The sequence below is a fragment of the Hemicordylus capensis genome, chromosome 5 (genome assembly GCF_027244095.1).
Source record: "Hemicordylus capensis ecotype Gifberg chromosome 5, rHemCap1.1.pri, whole genome shotgun sequence".
Lineage (NCBI taxonomy): Eukaryota > Metazoa > Chordata > Lepidosauria > Squamata > Cordylidae > Hemicordylus > Hemicordylus capensis.
The window spans coordinates 68,224,753-68,243,581 of NC_069661.1; the positions used below are offsets into that span (position 1 = coordinate 68,224,753).

Sequence of the window (18,829 nt, forward strand, 5' to 3'; positions counted from 1 at the left end):
ATTGGTCCTATTTCTTTGCACATGTGGCATTTGTTGTTTTGTAAATAAATTATTGTCTGAATCTTTTGTATGTTTCTGCCCTATAATGAAATTGATCCAAATTCAACCAGAAATTAGCATCAGAACATTGATAGCAATATAAAACTTAGCATTCAGGATAGCGTACAAACAATACTACCGCTACCACTAATATTTATATACTGCTTTTCAACAAAAGTTTCCAAAGCATTTTACATAGAAAAATAAATAATACAAAAGATGGTTCCCTGTCCCCAAAAGGGCTCACAGTCTAAAAAGAAACAGGTAGACACCAACAGCAGCTACTAGAGGAATGCTGTGCTGGGGTTGAATGGAACCAATTGCCCTATCCCTGCTAAATATAAGGACAGAGCAATTATATTTGCTCTTTAAAAGGTGCCTCTTTCTTCAGTTAGCAGGGCTTTCAACGGGAACTTAATATATTTATTGTATTTATCAAATTTGTTTACTGCCCCAAACTTCCATCTCTGGGAGGTTTATAACATAAAACAAGTTAAAACACAAAAGTAAAATAATCTGTAAACAACAGTAAATTAAAAGGCTTGGGTAAAAAGCTAAGTCTTTAATGACTTTTTAAAAGTTGTCAGAGATCGAGAGGCTCTCATCTCAACAGGTAGTGCATTCCAGTGTCTCGGGGTAGCAACAGATAAGGCCCGTCTCCGCGTAGCCTCCACGTCTCCGTGGCAGCTGCAGACAGTCCTCTCTGAATGATCTCAATGGGTGATAGAGCTCATGGCAAAGAAGATGTTCTCTTAAATACCCAGGGCCTACGCTGTTCAGGGCTTTATAAGTTATAACCAGCACCTTGTATTTTGCCCAGAAACATATAATGATATATATGTACCTAAATGGGACTTCGGGAGACATTTCTGGGAATCTTAAGGCAGAGATTAAATCTAAAACAGCCCAAAGAATCATGCTCCAAAAATATAAGTGCATGACTAGGGTTTGAATGTGAGCCCTTTGGGGTCACAAGAATGTGAGCCCTTTGGGGTCACAAGAATGTGAGCCCTTTGGGGACAGGGTTCCATCTTATTTGTTTATTTGTTTATTTCTCTGTGTAAACCGCCCTGAGCCACTTTTGGAAGGGCGGTATAGAAATCGAATTATTATTATTATTATTATTATTATTATTGAAAGGAAAGTTGGGAAATGATACTGTTCCATAATTAGTTGCACCAATCGTTCCTGAAATGATTCATATAGGGGTACGGATGTGAAATCTCCCGTGCGTCATCTATGCAGCTGAATTGTAGATCACTTGCTGTGTGGATATCTCAGTCTCATGGAACCACCAACAAATTATCCATTTGGTGACCAATTTAGGCATCTGAAGGGCCTATACCAGGAATGGCTCCATAGTGTATTGGAATTGGTTTCATGATTGCAGACTATACTAACTGACATGTCATATTATTTACAATACATGACCAAGGAGGTGCTCATCAATAAACAGGCTGTTAAAATTGATATCATAAAATTCTGAGGAAAAGTAAAGGAGTTGCCGTTGGGAAGGGAGAGACCCCCGCAGCCAGGAGGTGGCTTTTTGCCTCCCCTCTGGGGGTCTACTCATGAGTAGCCACGCTGTGGAGCCGTACTGTGGCTACTCATGATCGGGAAGCCTGGGTTAGCGGAGCACTCACTGCGAGCCCGATGAGTCTCATGATTGGTGTAAAGCGGGCTAAGCACCCTTAGCCCGCTTTCCACTGATTGTCAGAATTGGTGGTAACTTCTGAGGGCCTGTGATGTCATATATGAATGAACAAGACTTGTCTGTGAGAAACTAGGGTGAGGTCCCCAGGAAACAACTTCTCAGCCAAGTGTTTAACCCCCACCCCAGCCTTTCCCAGGTGTTAGACTACAGATTCCATACTTACCAAAGAAAGTGTGAAGATGAAGAGAAAGATGACCAGTGTAAGGAAGAAAAGGTTGTCTTTCTAAATGCCCAAAATGTTACTGGTCTCATATATTAAGTTTATGAAGGAGAGGAGAATTCACTTCATATATGTCATATACAAGGAAATTAATGAAATTAACTATTATTCATCCCTTGCATTATTGAATGTGGATTAAACACGGTTCAGAATCTGTTACAAATGTCCATGTGATATAAGAAAAATTGCCATAGGATTTATTATGGTAAATGCCATTAAGAAAAGCTAGATTTAATCAGATGACTCACAAAATAGATATCATTGGCTTCACTAAAGGCTCTGATTACCAGAGTGGATTTATGTTATGGTCACAATTCAGGTAAAATTGAAACCTTTCCTGATTTCAGCTGAAGAGTTCAGTAGTTCTCTGCACTGGTAGATGAAGCCAGCCTGTGCCTTTGTTCCTCCTGCCAGTGCCCGCCCCCCACGCCCCAATGTTTGATGTCAGACACTACTGCGTTTGACGTTAGACACAGGTGGTGTGGCTTCACTCCAAAACAGGGCCACACGGCCCCGTTTGAGAGCAAATACTGGCCAAGAGCTGCTTTCCCTGCCTTTAAAGGCAGGGAGAACATTCCTGGCCATGCTGTGAATGTGGTGCTGGCCAGAATATGCTCTCAAACGGGGCCACGCAGTCCTGTTTGGGAGCATATTCCGGCCAGCGCCACATTCACGACACAGCCAGGAATGCTCTCGCCTTTAAAGGCAAGGAGAACAGCTCCTGGCCACTCTGCGAACGTAGCGCTGGCCGGTATTTGCTCTCAAACAGGGCTGTGTGGCCCCGTTTGGGAGCAAAGCCATGCCCCCTGCATCTGATGTCAGATGCAGGGGGTGTGGCTGGGGTGCCAGGCATGGCGCCTGATTGGCAGCGGCCCGGGTTCTTTGAACCTGTCTGCTCAATGGTGGCTCTGCCCCTGGTTCTCTGCCACTAAAATCAATCATGCAATCATCTAAACAATAGCAATTTGCCGGTGGACTACCAGCTTCTGCCCCTTAATGGGGGAAGAGGACCAAATACTCTTACTAGGCAGACTTAGAATTGTTGGTGGCAGGGGGCATAGTGGCACTTCAGCGCAGTGTAGGTATATGCTGGCTGAAAGGGTAGAAGCACCATGTATGGCCACAGATTATATGTTAATGGCACATGCCTGGCACTGCTAGCCATTCAGTAGCCATATACCTGCACCATGCTGAAGCAGCAGTAGCTATTCCCATACTGCCAGCTCATAATGTCCTCTGGTAAGGGCTTCGGATAGGATCATAGGAAATTGCCATATACCGAGTCAGACCATTGGTCCATCTAGCTCAGTACTGTTTACACAGACTGGCAGCTAGCTGCATTCAGTAGTTGTAGTGGTAGTCTACCAGATAAATTGGCATAGAAGCTGCTGCTGCTGCTGCTGCTTCTGCTTCTAAAGATGGGTTTAAAAAGTAAAAACTAATATATTCAAATATAACTATTTTTAAATTAGAAGTGTGCAAAAATAAAGTAAAGATGTAGGCAAAATGTGTCAATTGTTTGTTTCACTAGTACTCTCCCCCCCCCCACATTCAAGGACAACCTAGATTCTGTAGGGTAAAGAATATTAATTGAGTGTTTAGTTTTTCTAATGCCCTTGATGAAACTGCAAGCTTTACAAAAATGCATTTCCGACAGTTTCCATTCTGCATAGACAACATTTCTATTTAACACCTCTTGGTTATCTTCGTTGGTGGTCTGGGGCTGCACTTCCAAAACTCTTGATCAGGCCTGCACCCTAAGCATCACCATCTGGATTCATGCTGTGCATGTGACATAGGGTGCCATATATAACTCATGTTAATTGGCAAGCAGACAACTTGTAAAGTGGTGAGTCTCTTATATTTAGCAGAGGGAATGCAACTGCCCCTGTTCAATCTAGCACAGCATCTTTCCAGTGTCTATTGCTGGTGTCTACTTTGTATTTCTTTTTAGACTGTGAGCCCTTGTGGACATGGAACCGTTTTATTCTTTTTTCTATATAAGCTGCTTAGAAAGTAGAGACCATTTGTTGTTGAAAATCGGAATGGAAATATCTATATCTATCTATTTCTCTAAGGCATACCCATCACTAATCCCATGTGTGGCAGCTCTTGCAAGAGTCCGCAGGTGAGCTGCCAGCAGGGGGAGAGGAAAGCGCTGGCACCAGAGGACAGGCGAGCGAGGCGGGGGAAAAAATTGTGGGGGGGAGCGGCAGTGGGGGCATGTGGAGAAAACAGCGACGGCAGGTGGGGGAAGAAAATGGCGGCTGCGGGCAGGTGGGGAAGAAAATGGCGGCAAGCGGGCAGGCGGGGAAAACTAGAGGTGCAGATGTTCTGCACCCAGTCCAGCTAGTTCTTAAAAATAAACTGTATGTGTGCCATGATTCAGGATTCTAATGCTGAAATCATAAAACTGTATAAGAATTACATAAAACTGATCTGGTTGGTTTGAATGGGTCCTGTCTGCCTGGCCAAATTGCCAGCTATTCTCTCAGCCTGTCTCTAGCATATAGTCATATTTCTCTACTATAAGAAGAAGGGCATAGCTATAATTGAACAAGGTAGGAGAAATGTCCGTGAGCTCCTGAGGGAGGCAGGGGGCCCCACTGGCTGGGCAACAGCTTGCTCTTTGCTCTTGTACTGTACATGGGGAGTGTGTGATATTATTTGCATAGGCGTGACAGAAAAGGTGTGCTGAGAATGTTTCATTTTTCACTATAACAGTTCTTCTGCAGCAAATACACAAGGAAAGGAGAAGGTGGCTGGGTTGGGGGAGTCTAGGGGGCAGAAGCCACTGACCTCTTGTCTCAGGGCCCACTCCTACCTTGCTATGCCCCTGAAATGAAGAGCTCTGCCGCTTGTGGAGGAGGCAAGCTGGTTATCTTCCCTAGCCCACCACTTTGTTTCTCATAGTGGGCAACCAGATGCCTCTGGGAAGCCCACAAGCAGAACTGAAGGCAATACTGCTCTCCTATTATTGCTCCTAGGCAACTGGAATTCAGAGTTCATTCATTCATTCATTCATTTGATTTCTATACCACCCTTCCAAAAATGGCTCAGGGCGGTGTACACAGAGAAATAACAAATAAATAAGATGGTTTCCTGTCCCCAAAGGGCTCACAATCTAAAAAGAAAAAGAAAAGAAAGAGTTATGCTGCCTCTGAACCTGAAGGTATCAGACATTTGTATATGATAAATTGTACATAAACAAATTGCAAGTCAGGGACACTTGTTAAAATGTTGTCTTTCTGTTTGTCTCTTTCAGTTTGCTCCCAGTTTTCAAGAGGAGTCTTTGCTATTTTTGGATTTTATGACAAGAAGTCTGTAAATACCATAACATCCTTTTGTGGAACTCTTCACGTCTCCTTCATAACACCCAGTTTCCCAACAGATGGAACACACCCATTTGTCATCCAGATGAGACCTGACCTCAAGGGAGCGCTTCTAAGCTTGATTGAATATTACCAATGGAACAAGTTTGCATATCTTTATGACAGTGACAGAGGTAAGATGTTCTTTATGACTTCTTGGAATTAAGTTTGCACCACAACCCTAAATGAAACGGCTGAAGCAGCATCACACTACTAGTCATAAGTGAAGAAGCCATTTTTATAAGTTAAGGCCTTGGATGTATTCATAAAGGAGGGGGAAACTGTGTGCTGTGCATTTAGCAGGGTGTACAGCACAATGAATTGCCATATGGAGAGAGCAAAACACCACATCAGTGCACAGCAGTTTTACTGGGTGCTCAAATCCTAAGACTCTGAGGCTTCAGTACAGGGCTGAGCAAAAAAGGTTCATAGGATTCTGTCCCTATGAAGATCCCTTGAGTGCTGCATGAGTGCCTGTGCTATGGCAAGGTCTACTACCCTCCGCCCTTAAAGCTACATGCCCCCCAGTGCCGGACCGTGCCTCAGTGGTTCCGTGCACATCCCTAGTTGGCGGGGGTGGGGGGGAGCCACCGCCACCACCCGCCACAGCTTCGGCTCATACTTGTAAGTACAAATTTACTCCTCTCTCACTTCCTCTATACTTAGGAAATCCCCCATGCCCCTGTACTGGTAAAGGGGAATCCTCACAGGATTCTCCTTTATCAGTATAACTTTGAGCTGGTCAAGCTGGCTCAGTTCAAACTTGAACCCATTCCGGTTCAGTTGGGCCAAAACTAAGCCAAACCAGCAAACCTGGTTTTGTGCACACCCCTAAAGTAGAAGTTAAATACAGATTATATCTTCGTTTACTCAAAAGGAACAAGACTCTGGATTTAAGAAGACCTCTTGATTTCTAATATCTTTTTTTTTTAAAAAAACTAGTCTTGGATTCAGGTGAATGCAGTATGGGGAAGCACTTGCCAGTCAAGCATGAAGGACTTGGGTAATGTCCAGTGAATTAATAGGGACTGAGCTGACCAACAACTAGTGGAGTACACTAGGGTCATGTGCATCAGACTACATTAAACCTAGCAGAGTGCTTTCCAGACTAGTGGCTCAACAGCAGCAAAATGCCTCTGTTCAGGCAAGTCGCATTTGAAATGTGAACAGCAGGGGGATCAGGCTAACAAAAACTAACAACCCGAAAAAACAGCAACTCTCTTACACCGGATATATGACGTCCTAGCTCTATATCGCAGCGATTAAATTCGAAACAAGGCATTGACACTGTGAACCACACCCTGCTGTCTGCATAGGGACGGCAGTGTCACAACACAGGAAGTGTGGAAGCACACTTCCAAGATACGATGTGACCCCATTGCAGAGTCTCATCTGGAAAGCGCCCAGGCAGTTTGTTTTCACTTTTCAGTACTGTTCTAAAAGATTAGATCTAAAACGAATCTGTTGCTTACTTTGAATTCATATAGAATTACCATCTGCAAATTTGTTGTAGCTTTTCATCCCCTTGGGGGCCTTTACTCTGTTGAAAGAGCTCAGAATACTTTGGTTATAATAAAAATATTTTAGTGTCAAGCATAACAGAACAGAGGTTTGATTCTAAAGAAATGGAGTTAAAAGATCCATTTATCAAGATTCCTTTTTGAAGATCCTGTTATAAAAAGCCTCTGTCGAAGCATCGTTGAATTATGTCTCACATTCATTCTGTTATCCATATATTGTAACTCCTATCAGGGAAACTGAGGGACAGGGAAATGAATATTCTGATCTTGCAAAGGGATTAATTGAGACGCATGCTTGCAATACTGTGAAATTACTTTTATCTAGTCTGTCTGCATTCCTATAAATTTCTCTAACATCAGTTTTTTCAGGGTTCATAATCAGAATCCTTATTTGATGCTAAATGCTACAATCTTCCTGAATGCCTATAATTCATCATAATAGCTCATTTCTCCCAAAATAGCTGCTTTGAAAGTGGGAGATATGAAATAGAAAGGCAGCACCAGAGAGGCAATGTAGCATCAGAGAGGCATCTTTCCCTAAACATTGGTTTCCATTCTAATTCCCCCACTAGTTGCTTGTTCCCTGTGGGGTTCCAAGTGGATAAGACAGATACTAATTTAGAAGCTCATCAGGGAGAAATGCATCTTGGGAAGACTTAGGTCGCATTCTCATGTAACATGAAACCAGAAGTGGCTGAACCCGCGGTTAAATTTTCAAACCACGAATTGCATCACAGACGTTTGTCCAACCACAGTCTGGTGACCTCCGTTTTCAGGGAAGGGGAGCCCCTCCTCTTCCTGGTCCGCCCAGTCCACATCACAGCAAGCTCCACAGCACCCTGACATATGTTACCATCCCAGCGATGTAATGGGGTTGCCCCATTTATGTTGTCATCGTGAATGCATGTGCTTGTGAACATATATCTTGGTCGCTTGATTTTTGGAGAGCGAAGCACAGAGTGCCCATCTTGCCATCCTGTCCCCTTTCTTTCCTGATCATGAGGAGGGAGGAACAAGAGACAGTGGGAAGAGTGATCCCCCCATCTGACTTTCCAGTTTGACAGGCTTACAAGTTTGGGATGGGACATGGCAGCATCCCTGTTGTCAGATAACTGCTTTATTAGATCACAGACAGGGGGGTGGGACAAGTGCTCAGAGAGGCAGCCAGCAAGAAGTGCTGCATACATGGAGCAGGCACAATCCCAGGTGAGTTTGGGCCACCCTCTCTTTGACTGTGGTTCCAGAAACTGAACAAATCTGTGGTTATGGTGGCATCTGCATTCGGTCATAGCACTGCCGCCACAGAACCTCAGCTTGGGGCAGCAAAACACACTATAAATCAAAGGTTCAAATTGGTGTTTGGCGAGGGAAACCGCAGGTCACTTTTGCCACGAAACTGCGATTTCATGTGTTCGGACATACACAGATTCCAACTTCTGCCCCATTTAACCGTGATTTCGCATAATGTGCAAATGAGTCCGCAGAATTTCGTTGGGGCAGTCAGGGACAGGATTCACACCATTCTGATTCTCCGCTTCACATTATTTCTTCCCAAACACCAGCCATCTAGTTCACTTACATGGACTTTCAGTGTAATGCCTTATCCCATCCTTAGCCCTCTTCTCTGCTCTTTGAGAAACATAAGCAGCTGCCTTGTAAAAAGAAGGAAAATTTATACTATTGTTTATTTTTCTAGCTGTCCTTTGGGAACTACAATTCCCAGAATGCTTTATTACCTCATTAAAGGGTTGTGCCAAGTCATAAGACTTCTTTAAAGGGCCCTTGGCACACATTTCTGCCTGGTGTCACAATAAAAAGGTTTGTAGAACTCTTCTTGTTCCCAGTGTTCTGGAAGAAAGTAAATCTCACTAATAGATCTGAAACAATTCAGACACCTGAATTTAGGTATTAAACCCTTTTGAACTGAGGAGTTTAAACAATAAAAATATGCTTTTAAAACTGGTAATATTTACTCTTGTCTGCTGAATTCAGACACTTTTCTATGGCAACAGTATTGCAGAAGGAATAGACTAAAGTAGAAGGAGATAAACTAAAGGGAATGAATAAGAAGTTTTGCAGAAGAGTGGGAAGGCAGAGATTGTAAGGAGATATAATAGAGAATGTGCATGTATAAAGGTGTTTCAAAGTATGTTGTACTCAAAATATGTTTTTAAAGTTATTTTTTTAAAAAAAGATTTTGGAATGTGTTGCTTCTGTTCAAAAATGTTTAAGTGCACTTAAGTCTATGTGGCTTGTGGCCACTCTCTCGATGTTTAGAAACATCTTCACAACCATAAAAACGTAAAAATAAAATGAAAGTTAAATTCAGTCATGAGGTCATCCTGGGGATAATTCTACATTATTTGTGTTGATTGTCTCATCATGGAAATCAGCACAAATTTTATTTTATTTATTTATTTAAGATATTTCTATACCGCCCAAAACTCACATCTCTGGGCGGTTTACAACAAATAAGGTAGAATTACCCCCAAGGGGACCTCCTTGAATCCAAGGCCCATACTTGTCTGCTGCTTACTCTTTATTCTCAGTAACAAGACATACAAATGAGGGATTCTCCACATTGGCACTCTTTGTGCAGGGTCTGGTTACAAGGAAGGCATATGCAGTTTGTATTCCTCTGCTGTACGCCCTCCTGAATGGCTTAAAGAAAGGCTTAGATAAATGCATGGAAGATAAGCTTGTCAGTGACTGCTAGTCTAAGGGCTATACGCCATCTCCAGCCTAAGAGGCAAAATGCCTCTAAATAACAGTTGCAGGGAAGCAACAGCAGGAGATAAGGCATGCCCTGGTTCTTGCTGGTGGGCTTCCCAGTGGCATCTGGTAGGCCACTATGTGAAACAGGATGCTGGACTAGATAGGCCTTGGGCCTGATCCAGCAGGGCTGTTCTTATGGCAACCTAGGCTCCCAAAAGAGTCATGGTGTCCCTGGTCCCATGCCTCTCAGCCAGCACAGCTCAGGCCCACTCTGACTCTTTCTCTAGCTTTCGAATGGTCAGCAGTCTTTCCACACCTTGCATTGTCTGCTCCCCTTTCTCTTCTTCTGCCCCAGGCTCTTCTTTCACGTCTTCCCACTGACCCCACCTCACCTTGGTAAACACTTCAAGCTGCTGCCACACCCGGCTGATTCACAGATCCTTCATCTTGCAATGCTGAAACCCTACTCTGGGCTGCTGCTCTTGGGTCTGTGTGGAATCCATTGGATTAACTGCCTCCTAGCTCACAGGCTCTTGCTCCTGGCTAGATGCCCCCCATATTCTCAGGCTTCTGTACCATTTCTCAGATTTTTTCTAATTTATTTATTTTTATGTATTAACATATTAACATACGCATAACTTTCTATAGTTGGCTTCCTATAACTTTAATCTTCTTTTGTCTGTATCTGCTGAAGTCAGCAGTCAGAGTCTTTGATGGGAGTGCAGTTTTAGAGTGCCAGCCTAAAATCAATTCACTGATTTTTTTTTTTCTGTTTCAAAAATAAAACATCACTCTGACATTTCACGTAATTGCCTCAATTCAGTCATTCCCTTCACAAGATTATTGTACTCACCAGGAAGTCTTATTAGGGGCACTTGAAGTTCTGGAGTGTTTTCCCTTGTTTCAAATTAGTATCTGAAGATTTAATATATTAAGACTCGTGATATCTGTTCTCTGCTTTATTCAACTCATCTCTTTGGGTTATGCAGTGAAGCCGCTGCCAGTCTGTGAAGACAATACTGAGCTAGATAGACCAATGGTCTGACTCAGTATATGGCAGCTTCCTATGTTCTTCCTATGTTCCTATGTCAACTTGGATATATGTAGCAGCAGAAATGTACATAAGTTATATATTTTTAAAAAATCATAGAGGGCCCTCTCCACATTTCAGAATTAATTACTTGTTTAATGACAGTGGCCCTTTTGACATTTCTGTTAGTGTTTAACAGGTGAAATAATTTGCTAGCTTCTTAATAGATTATATTATTTTGCCATCTAAAACAGAGGCTAGACTGCCAGATATCTCTGGTATATTTTCTGTAGAGTTTTAATTCATAGCCTTTCTTTTTTTTTCTTCTTGTGTCCATATGTATTAGGGTAACTAGGGATGGGATTACACGTCCCTTGGGAACATAGGCAAGATTTGCTTATCTGTCATCCCCCCCCCCCAAGAAAAAAATATCCTGCAGAATTCCCAGTAATTTCTGGCCACCTAGGAACCGCAGATAGGTGAATTCTGACAACTTTTTCGAAGTGCAAATATTGAGGTAGGGTCCCCATTGCCCAACTGCAGATACACAAAATCATGGGTGTTGGGACCGCGGGTAATGAAAGCCACCAGTACTTAATTGGTAGTTATAAGCAGCAGACTATGATATGGAGCAAAAATGTTTAAAAGAAAAGGAGAATTCTGAGAACCAGTCCTTAATAGCCTTAGAATCAGTCCTTAGTGCTATAAAATTGAGTATCCAATATAAATCTCCTCAGAGTTAAATTCCAGAAATCAGAAAGCTTGATTCAAATTATTCAGTTTTCTCCACCATATACTGAACAAGCACTCAGAAAAGGCCAGTGTTTAGAGCTATAGTGTTGTCCTACACAAGATAGCAGGATACTGAACAAACACTTACTAATAATAAAACTTGGGAAAGCATGTAGGATAACTGAAATCTGAGGCAGGATCTTGAAGAAGTCACCTGCCTGAATCTAGCAGCAGAGCCACCTGCAGTCTAGCAACAATTGTTAACTCCACCCTTCAGTAACACCTATTAAGCAGGCTGAGGCCCTGTCTCAGAGCAACGTTGTCTTTAACACACTTCACAATACCCAACAAGGGCCTATCAAACTGGTCCCTGAGACAGATAAAATGACAAAATGGCATACATTTCCCATAAATAATTATGGGGACCTGTTACTAAATCGTGGGAACAATAATACTGATGGACAGACTCCACCCCAGGCTCAGTTTGGAATGGGATTAGCGCTGGAGCTAATCCCGCTGGTGGGGCCCTGGTCTTTGTGCATGTGCAGAGGCTCTATGCATTTGCAGAGGCTAGGGTTACGCCGTGACCCCGCTGGGTGCCGAGCGGAGCATAATCTCCCCAATGGGATTGCGGACAGAGCGCTGCAGTTAGCAGGTGCTGCTTCCATGATGGTCAGCACCTGCTTATTACCTCCTTAAAAGTGCCTCTCGCCCCCCCCCCGGCGCTGCCCTCACCAGCCGCTCCTGGATTAGCAGTTATGAGCAGAAGTGGAAAGCATTCAGAAAGATCTCCCCCACCACCTCATGAGTTCTAAATTGACTCATAATTGCTAGTCTCAACTCAGGAGCTTTCCCCAAGTTGATACCCTTGTTGGGTATCAGCCTGCCCATTCACTGGCAAGTCCACAATCTCCCTTATATGGTGGCTGATGTCACAGTGGCAGTTGCTGCTGTGGCATCCGTGGTTCTCTGGTCTGCCCCACCTTCCTCCTTCTTTTCAGTGGTGGCGGCAGGGAGGGAGATGTCTTGGGGAAATTACATGTCCCAGGTTTCCTGGCACATGTTACTTGCCACAACAATATTACAAATTCCAGAGAGCGGAGAGAAAGAGACCTCCCTCCTTTTTTGCTGTAGCTGCCTTAGCAACCAAAAATGAGTGATTGGGTAGATGGAGGAGTGGGAGTGGAAAAATATATATTCTGTTGCCTAGTTTAAAGTGCAATCTGGAAAAGAACTCAAAGACTGTTGTTCTAATCTTTGCATTATGTTTAAAGATGATTATTCTCATCTTTGTATTCAAGATGAGCACTACAAGTCATTGTGGTTTATATTCTAAGCCAAGGAACTACAAATGTTACCTGCATTCATGATGTACTATTATTGTTCCCAGTCTGATCTTAACATAGACTGTGATAGCACGTGAGTTCTTAGGGGTGTGTCAGCCATATAATATGACAAAATGAGTGATGGGCAACTCTCCTAAGTGCATCTTGGATTAACTTTGAGATTAACTACACATTAGTGTAGCACTAATGGCGCAGTGGGGAAATGACTTGACTAGCAAGCCAGAGGTTGCTGGTTCAAATCCCCACTTGTATATTTCCCAGACTATGGGAAACTCCTATATCAGGCAGCAGTGATTTGGGAAGGTGCTGAAAGGCATCATCTCATGCAACGCAGGAGATGGCAATGGTAAACCCCTCCTGTATTCTACTAAAGACAATCGCTTTAGAATGTGAGCCCTTTGGGGACAGGATCCATCTTATTTGTTTGTTATTTCTTTGTCTAACCCACCCTGAGCCATTTTTGGAAAGGCGGTATAGAAATCGAATAAATCATCATCATCATCATCACAGGGCTCTGTGGTCGATACCAACTTGACAGCACTCTTTACCTTTTACATGGACATTGGAATCAGCATTGACTGCTGAAATAGTGAGCGGGTTGCTAGGAATCCCTGTGCTGTCACAAGGGAATCTGGGGCATGCTTGGACTTCATACGGATGCAGTTTGATGAGTACTTCAAAGCCAGGGAATGTCTGTTTTCCTAGCAGCTTAGGGTTATTGCATCCAGCTCCCGTGACCTCTGTTTGAGAAGCTCCCCATTGCTGTTTCAAGATATGATCATACAAGCAATCTACCACTCTGGCAAGGTTCAACTTGCCAAGAATATTCAGAAAAGTATGAGCACTGATGAAATTGTATAATACATGTGGGAAATTGCTGTTGCATTCTGAGATGGTACAGTTACACAGATGGCTGTATCTCTGAATGTCTGAATCAGATGATGGTAGGAGCAATAGTGCATAAGGTGTCAAGTATTAAGTCTACTGAGGATTACAGAATTACAGAAAAAACAAAATTGGTACTGTAATACTTAATATACTATGGAGATTACTGTAGTGAACAAAAATAAATGTGTATGCTGCTGTCCTGCAGTATGAATACGAGGTGGGGTGGTGAGGGGGAGAGAGAATTTAAATTTATTCTGTCTCAAGCACAGAGGATACAAACAGTCCAATAGCATTTGGTCATTGATTTTCCTTTTGAAAAATTGTGCCCTCTTCCCTTTCCTGGCTGGAAAAAATGTCTTCCTAAAACAACCTATAATGAAAATAAATGCTATAGGAGCTTGTACATGTTTTCATTGCACATAAAATTTAGAGAATCAAACATTCATTGCCATATCTTTATTGGTTCCTCTTGTTATGCATTTTGTTTTACACAGTTTGCTAATATGTTGCTGAGTTATCCTAGGAATAAATTAACTTTGAAGTCATGCACTGAGGTTTGAGTCTGTATTTTCTGTTTTTGCTTGGCCAGGTTTATCAATGTTACAAGCTGTGCTGGATACTGCAGCTGAAAGGAAATGGCAAGTGACTGCTATAAATGTTGGGAATATTAACAATGATAGAAAAGATGAAACATATCGTTCACTGTTTCAAGATCTGGAGGCAAAAAAGGAAAGGCGGGTAATTCTCGACTGTGAACGGGACAAAGTCAACGACATTGTAGATCAGGTTTGCTGCTCTCTATTTTCCAGTGTCTAGCAAAGCAAATGTATGTGAAAAGTAGTAATGTAATGCTGATTTATCAGCAGGATTTATGTATGGTTTCTCCTTAAATAACACTCTGCACATGCTTGGAGTTCCCCTGATCGTTCCTACTAATTTTCCATAATTAGCAAGGTAGAATTTTCATTGCCCCTTACCACCTCATGCTTCCCTGTTTCACAGCAAGAAAACCATGATGTAGCACAGGTGTTGCTAAGAGAGGGAGAGCGCAGGCTGGTTCTACCATTACCACCGTCACATTTTTTCTCGTCCATATCTTGTGAGCCATCAGATAAGGCTATGCTTTTTTAAAACTTTGTGTATGTTGCTTTGATGTATAACAAAAATTGTGATGAGGATGATGAAAGATAACAGCTTCTGGAGAAGAGGGCATGGTGTATAGGCACTTTTAAGCCAGATTTTCTTTTAGAAGTTCAAGAAACTCAAAGAGTATCTCAGAGCATGTGCAGTGTGCCTTTAATTTAACATTAAGTAATAGGGTTGTGCATTTTGTTTTGTTTCCTGTTTTGTTTTGGCCCGGATCCGAAACACCCCCATTTTGTTCTTTGATCGAAATTGCAAAATTCAAATCTGAAATGTTTGGGGTTTTAAAAAATGGCCCCGGTGCGAAACTAGTGGGTGGGGGTGGTAGTGCCCAATGGGTGGAAACTACCACCCATATTTCAGATGAATTGGGCAAAGGGCTGATTTTTGGTGAATTTTTGACATTTAAGATTTTTCCCATAGGGAAGAATGGAGGTTTCAGCAAAAGTATAGCTTCACATCGGAGGGGAAAAGGGGTGGCCCAGAGCAGAGTTGGGTGGGTGGTAGTGCCCAGTGGGGACAAGGAAGCTGCCAGAATGATTTCAAATGAATTGGGCAGAGGGCTGATTTTTAAAGATTTAATGGAGTTTATGCTTCTTTAAGGTTCTTCCCCATAGGGAATGATGGAGGTTTCAGCAGCCCCATAAATGCACTTGGAGGGCACTGGGGTGGCCCAGAGTGAGTGGTAGTGTAGAGCACATAGGGTGTCAACCACCCCCATGGGTTGCTAACCCATGGGGTACTGGGTTCTGTTGTTTCTGAGATGTTTTGAGTGTAGATTCTCTGGTAGCATATGAGAATGGATTCATGGTTTGTCATTGAAAATCTCATATGCTACCAGAGAATCTACAGGCTGGGCTCAGGCTGGTAACAAGGCAGGCATAGGCAATGGCATGGCATCTCTCAAGGGGGTGAAAAAAATCTTCTGGAACAAAAAAGCAATACAGCAGATAAATCCATTCCCAGGCTGGCATGCAGTAGCCATAGCAGGCTGGGCTCAGGCTGGCAACAAGGCAGGCAGGCATAAGCAATGGCATGGCATCATCATGGCAACATGAGGCATGCCATGCAATGCAAACTAGTTCTCTCTCTCTCTCTTCAATGAGACAGAAAGGCAGAATGGTGGATGAGTAACTAACTTGTTGAATGAATTGAAAACCCCTCCTCGAACTCCCCCCACCCTTGCCCCTTCTTCGACCCTTCCCCTGGCCAATGTGAGGCCAGTAAAGAGTGGCAAGAGGCAAAAGAGCCAATGGAGAACAAGGAGAGAATCGTCAGCAGGTCAGCCCATGCTTTAGGTCACTGATTGTCAGGCTGGAAGGGCGGGAAATTCAAAGAGATGTCAAACAGAAAATGGAGACTGACTCAGATATTGCCACAAAATGGAGGTTCAAAACAACAAAACATTTTGTAGCTGAAACAGGGGCGTTTTGTTTTGTGTTCAAAACTTGGATTTGGAAAATGGGCATTTTGTTTTGTCTACAAAACACCCCAAACAGCCCGTTTTGAGTACAAAATGTTTTGTACCCAAAATGTTTCACACATCCCTATTAAGTAATTAGAATTAGAGATGAAATGACAGAGGGTATGGAAGCGGTGTTTAATTTGTGCCAGATCAACTCAGTACCTCTTTCACTATTGCCAAGACACTACTAGTCTAATATATAGTATGGCCTACCAAATAATATAAAGGATAGTGTCTCTGAGCATGTGTGAGGAATGCGGGATGTGCATGAATCAATTTTTTTTGTTTCAATTTGTACCTAAATTGAATCACCCCCGATTCGGTTTGGGTCTGAATCTGCCCCCCATCACCCCAGATTCAATTTGTACCCAAATTTTCAGAATCTGAATCAATTCAGGACAAAAGAAAGGGGTCCCGGGGGCAAAAGAGTGAGGTGGGTGGTAGTACCCAATGGGTGGAAACTACTTCAAGTAAACTTCAAAAATTCTTTAAAAATCACCCCTTTGCCTAATTTCTTTGAAATATGGGTGTTAGCTTCCACCCATTGGGCACTACCACTCAAGCCACTTTGTCCACAAAATGGAGGTCCGAATCTCTGATTTTTTTTTCTTTCTGAATCTGGGGTGATATGTTCTGTATCCAAATCTGGGCAATTGAGGACAGGGGTGGTTTGTTTTGTATCCAAAGAATGCGGCCATCCATGACAGAGAGTAGAACCTGAGGTAGACTTGATTGCTGCTAATTATTTTGCAGTGTGTATATATGTATTGTATACTAGAGGCCTGGTGAGCATTGGCACCAATATACAGGACTGTTAATAGTGAGGGAGTGAAATAATGAGCTAATAGTAAGGAGGGAATTCATTGATCTAGCTAGTCCTTTTCTATCTGCCATGTAGAATGTTGCTTCTGGGGTCACTTAGAGGGACTAATGCCCAACCCTGTACTTTCCCCAATCTAATAATAAATATAGCACATAACTAGGAAACACAGAAATCTCAGTCACCTTAATTGGCACAGTGGGGAAATGCTTGACTAACAAGCAGAAGGTTGCCAGTTTGAATCCCTGCTGGTATGTTTCCCAGACTATGGGAAACACCTATATCAGGCAGCAGTGATATAGGAAGATGCTGAAAGCATCTCAAACTGCACGGGAGGGGGCAATGGTAAACTCCTCCTGTATACTACCAAAAGAAAACCATAGGGCTCTGTGGGCGCCAGGAGTAGAAATTGACTTGATGGCACACTTTACCTTTTATTTTATTTATTTATATTTATTTATTTGATTTCTATACCGCCCTTCCAAAAATGGCTCAGGGCGGTTTACACAGAGAAATAATAAATAAATAAGATGGATCCCTGTCCTCAAAGGGCTCACAATCTAAAAAGAAACATAAGATAGACACCAGCAACAGTCACTTGAAGTACTGTGCTGGGGGTGGATAGGGCCACTTACTCTCCACCTGCTAAATAAAGAGAATCACCACGTTAAAAGGTGCCTCTTTGCCAAGTTAGCAGGGGTAATACATATGTATGTTCTAATGCATATGCAGCAGGCAGATTGAAATTTGTTATTACCTGGGGTTGTGAATCACCTTTGATTATCAATAGACAATAATGCAATCCTGAATTATTCAGAACAGGAACTGGAGTATACATTAAAAGTGAAAGTGTGCTTGAGCAAAATAGCCTCACAGTTCTCTATTGAATTTGCAGGGAAGACGTCCTGATTACACTCCAAAGGTTCCTACAATTTTAAGCAATCAATAACTTACCGTCAGGGTTTTCTCTCTCTCTTTTTTGCTGCAATATATGCAAAAAATATAGAGTTATAATGGTCCCTTCAAAGGACCATAATGACTCTAATCTATCAGTTCTTAACCTGATAGATCCAGGTAGTCCATAGAAAATTAAATATAAAATTAAATGTAGCTCCCCCAAAACAACATTTATAACCATATACAATATGTCTTTTATATTGCTTGAATTTTAGTTATGAAATTATAAATAGGTTGGGCATCCACGGGTAATACTGGAGAATGTGAGGGGTCTGTAGGTGCATAGTTTAGAAACCCCTGCTTTAATCAAAACACCTCAGCATTTAACTATTCATAAAAGTATATCTGGAATAAAGACTGATCATATCAGGTGCTTGTAAGGAGACAAATCAGAGCTGTAAAAAGGAAAACTTCATGAAGACCTTCCAGTCCGGTTATCTTTGTGGACCAGGCCTAGAAATCCTTGAATTTTCAAAGTGCAGCCATACCATGATACTGAGCATGCTCCTAGCAGCAAGTGGTAGAAATGGAAAGGGTGGGGCTTGTCACACCCTCTGTTGGTAATTGCAAACATGCCTGTGTTTTTCTTTAGGATGAGTTTCACATCACTACTGATATTTATATGGAGATTGCAGTATAATGATAATAAATAATGACTTCTTTAAATATTGTAGGTTGTTTTCCTAATGGATGAAAACAGTTGTTAATAGTTGAGAAATTAGACTTTTTGTAGGAGACAAAATATTTCCCATTTCCAGATAGGCTGTTACTTAGTTTTTCAACTTAAAAGCACACCTGATGGGCCTCCACAAAAATAATGAACACAATCCATCCATAACTAAGCACTTTTAAATCCTATTTATTTCAGC

General features: G+C 42.3%; 1 protein-coding gene across 8 annotated transcripts in view; it reads left to right on the forward strand.

Annotated features, from left to right (window-relative positions):
* Nucleotides 1-18,829, forward strand: part of GRIA2 (glutamate ionotropic receptor AMPA type subunit 2) — a 114,582-nt gene that overhangs the window by 50,102 nt on the left and 45,651 nt on the right. For all 8 annotated transcript variants that reach the window (XR_008308853.1, XM_053257192.1, XM_053257186.1 and 5 more), the window contains exons 3-4: nucleotides 5,239-5,478; nucleotides 14,165-14,361. Coding sequence is in view for 7 of the 8 variants with exons in the window: in XM_053257192.1 (XP_053113167.1) it covers nucleotides 5,239-5,478; nucleotides 14,165-14,361 (437 nt within the window). In the remaining variant the exon portion in view is untranslated. The remainder of the gene's footprint in view (nucleotides 1-5,238; nucleotides 5,479-14,164; nucleotides 14,362-18,829) is intronic.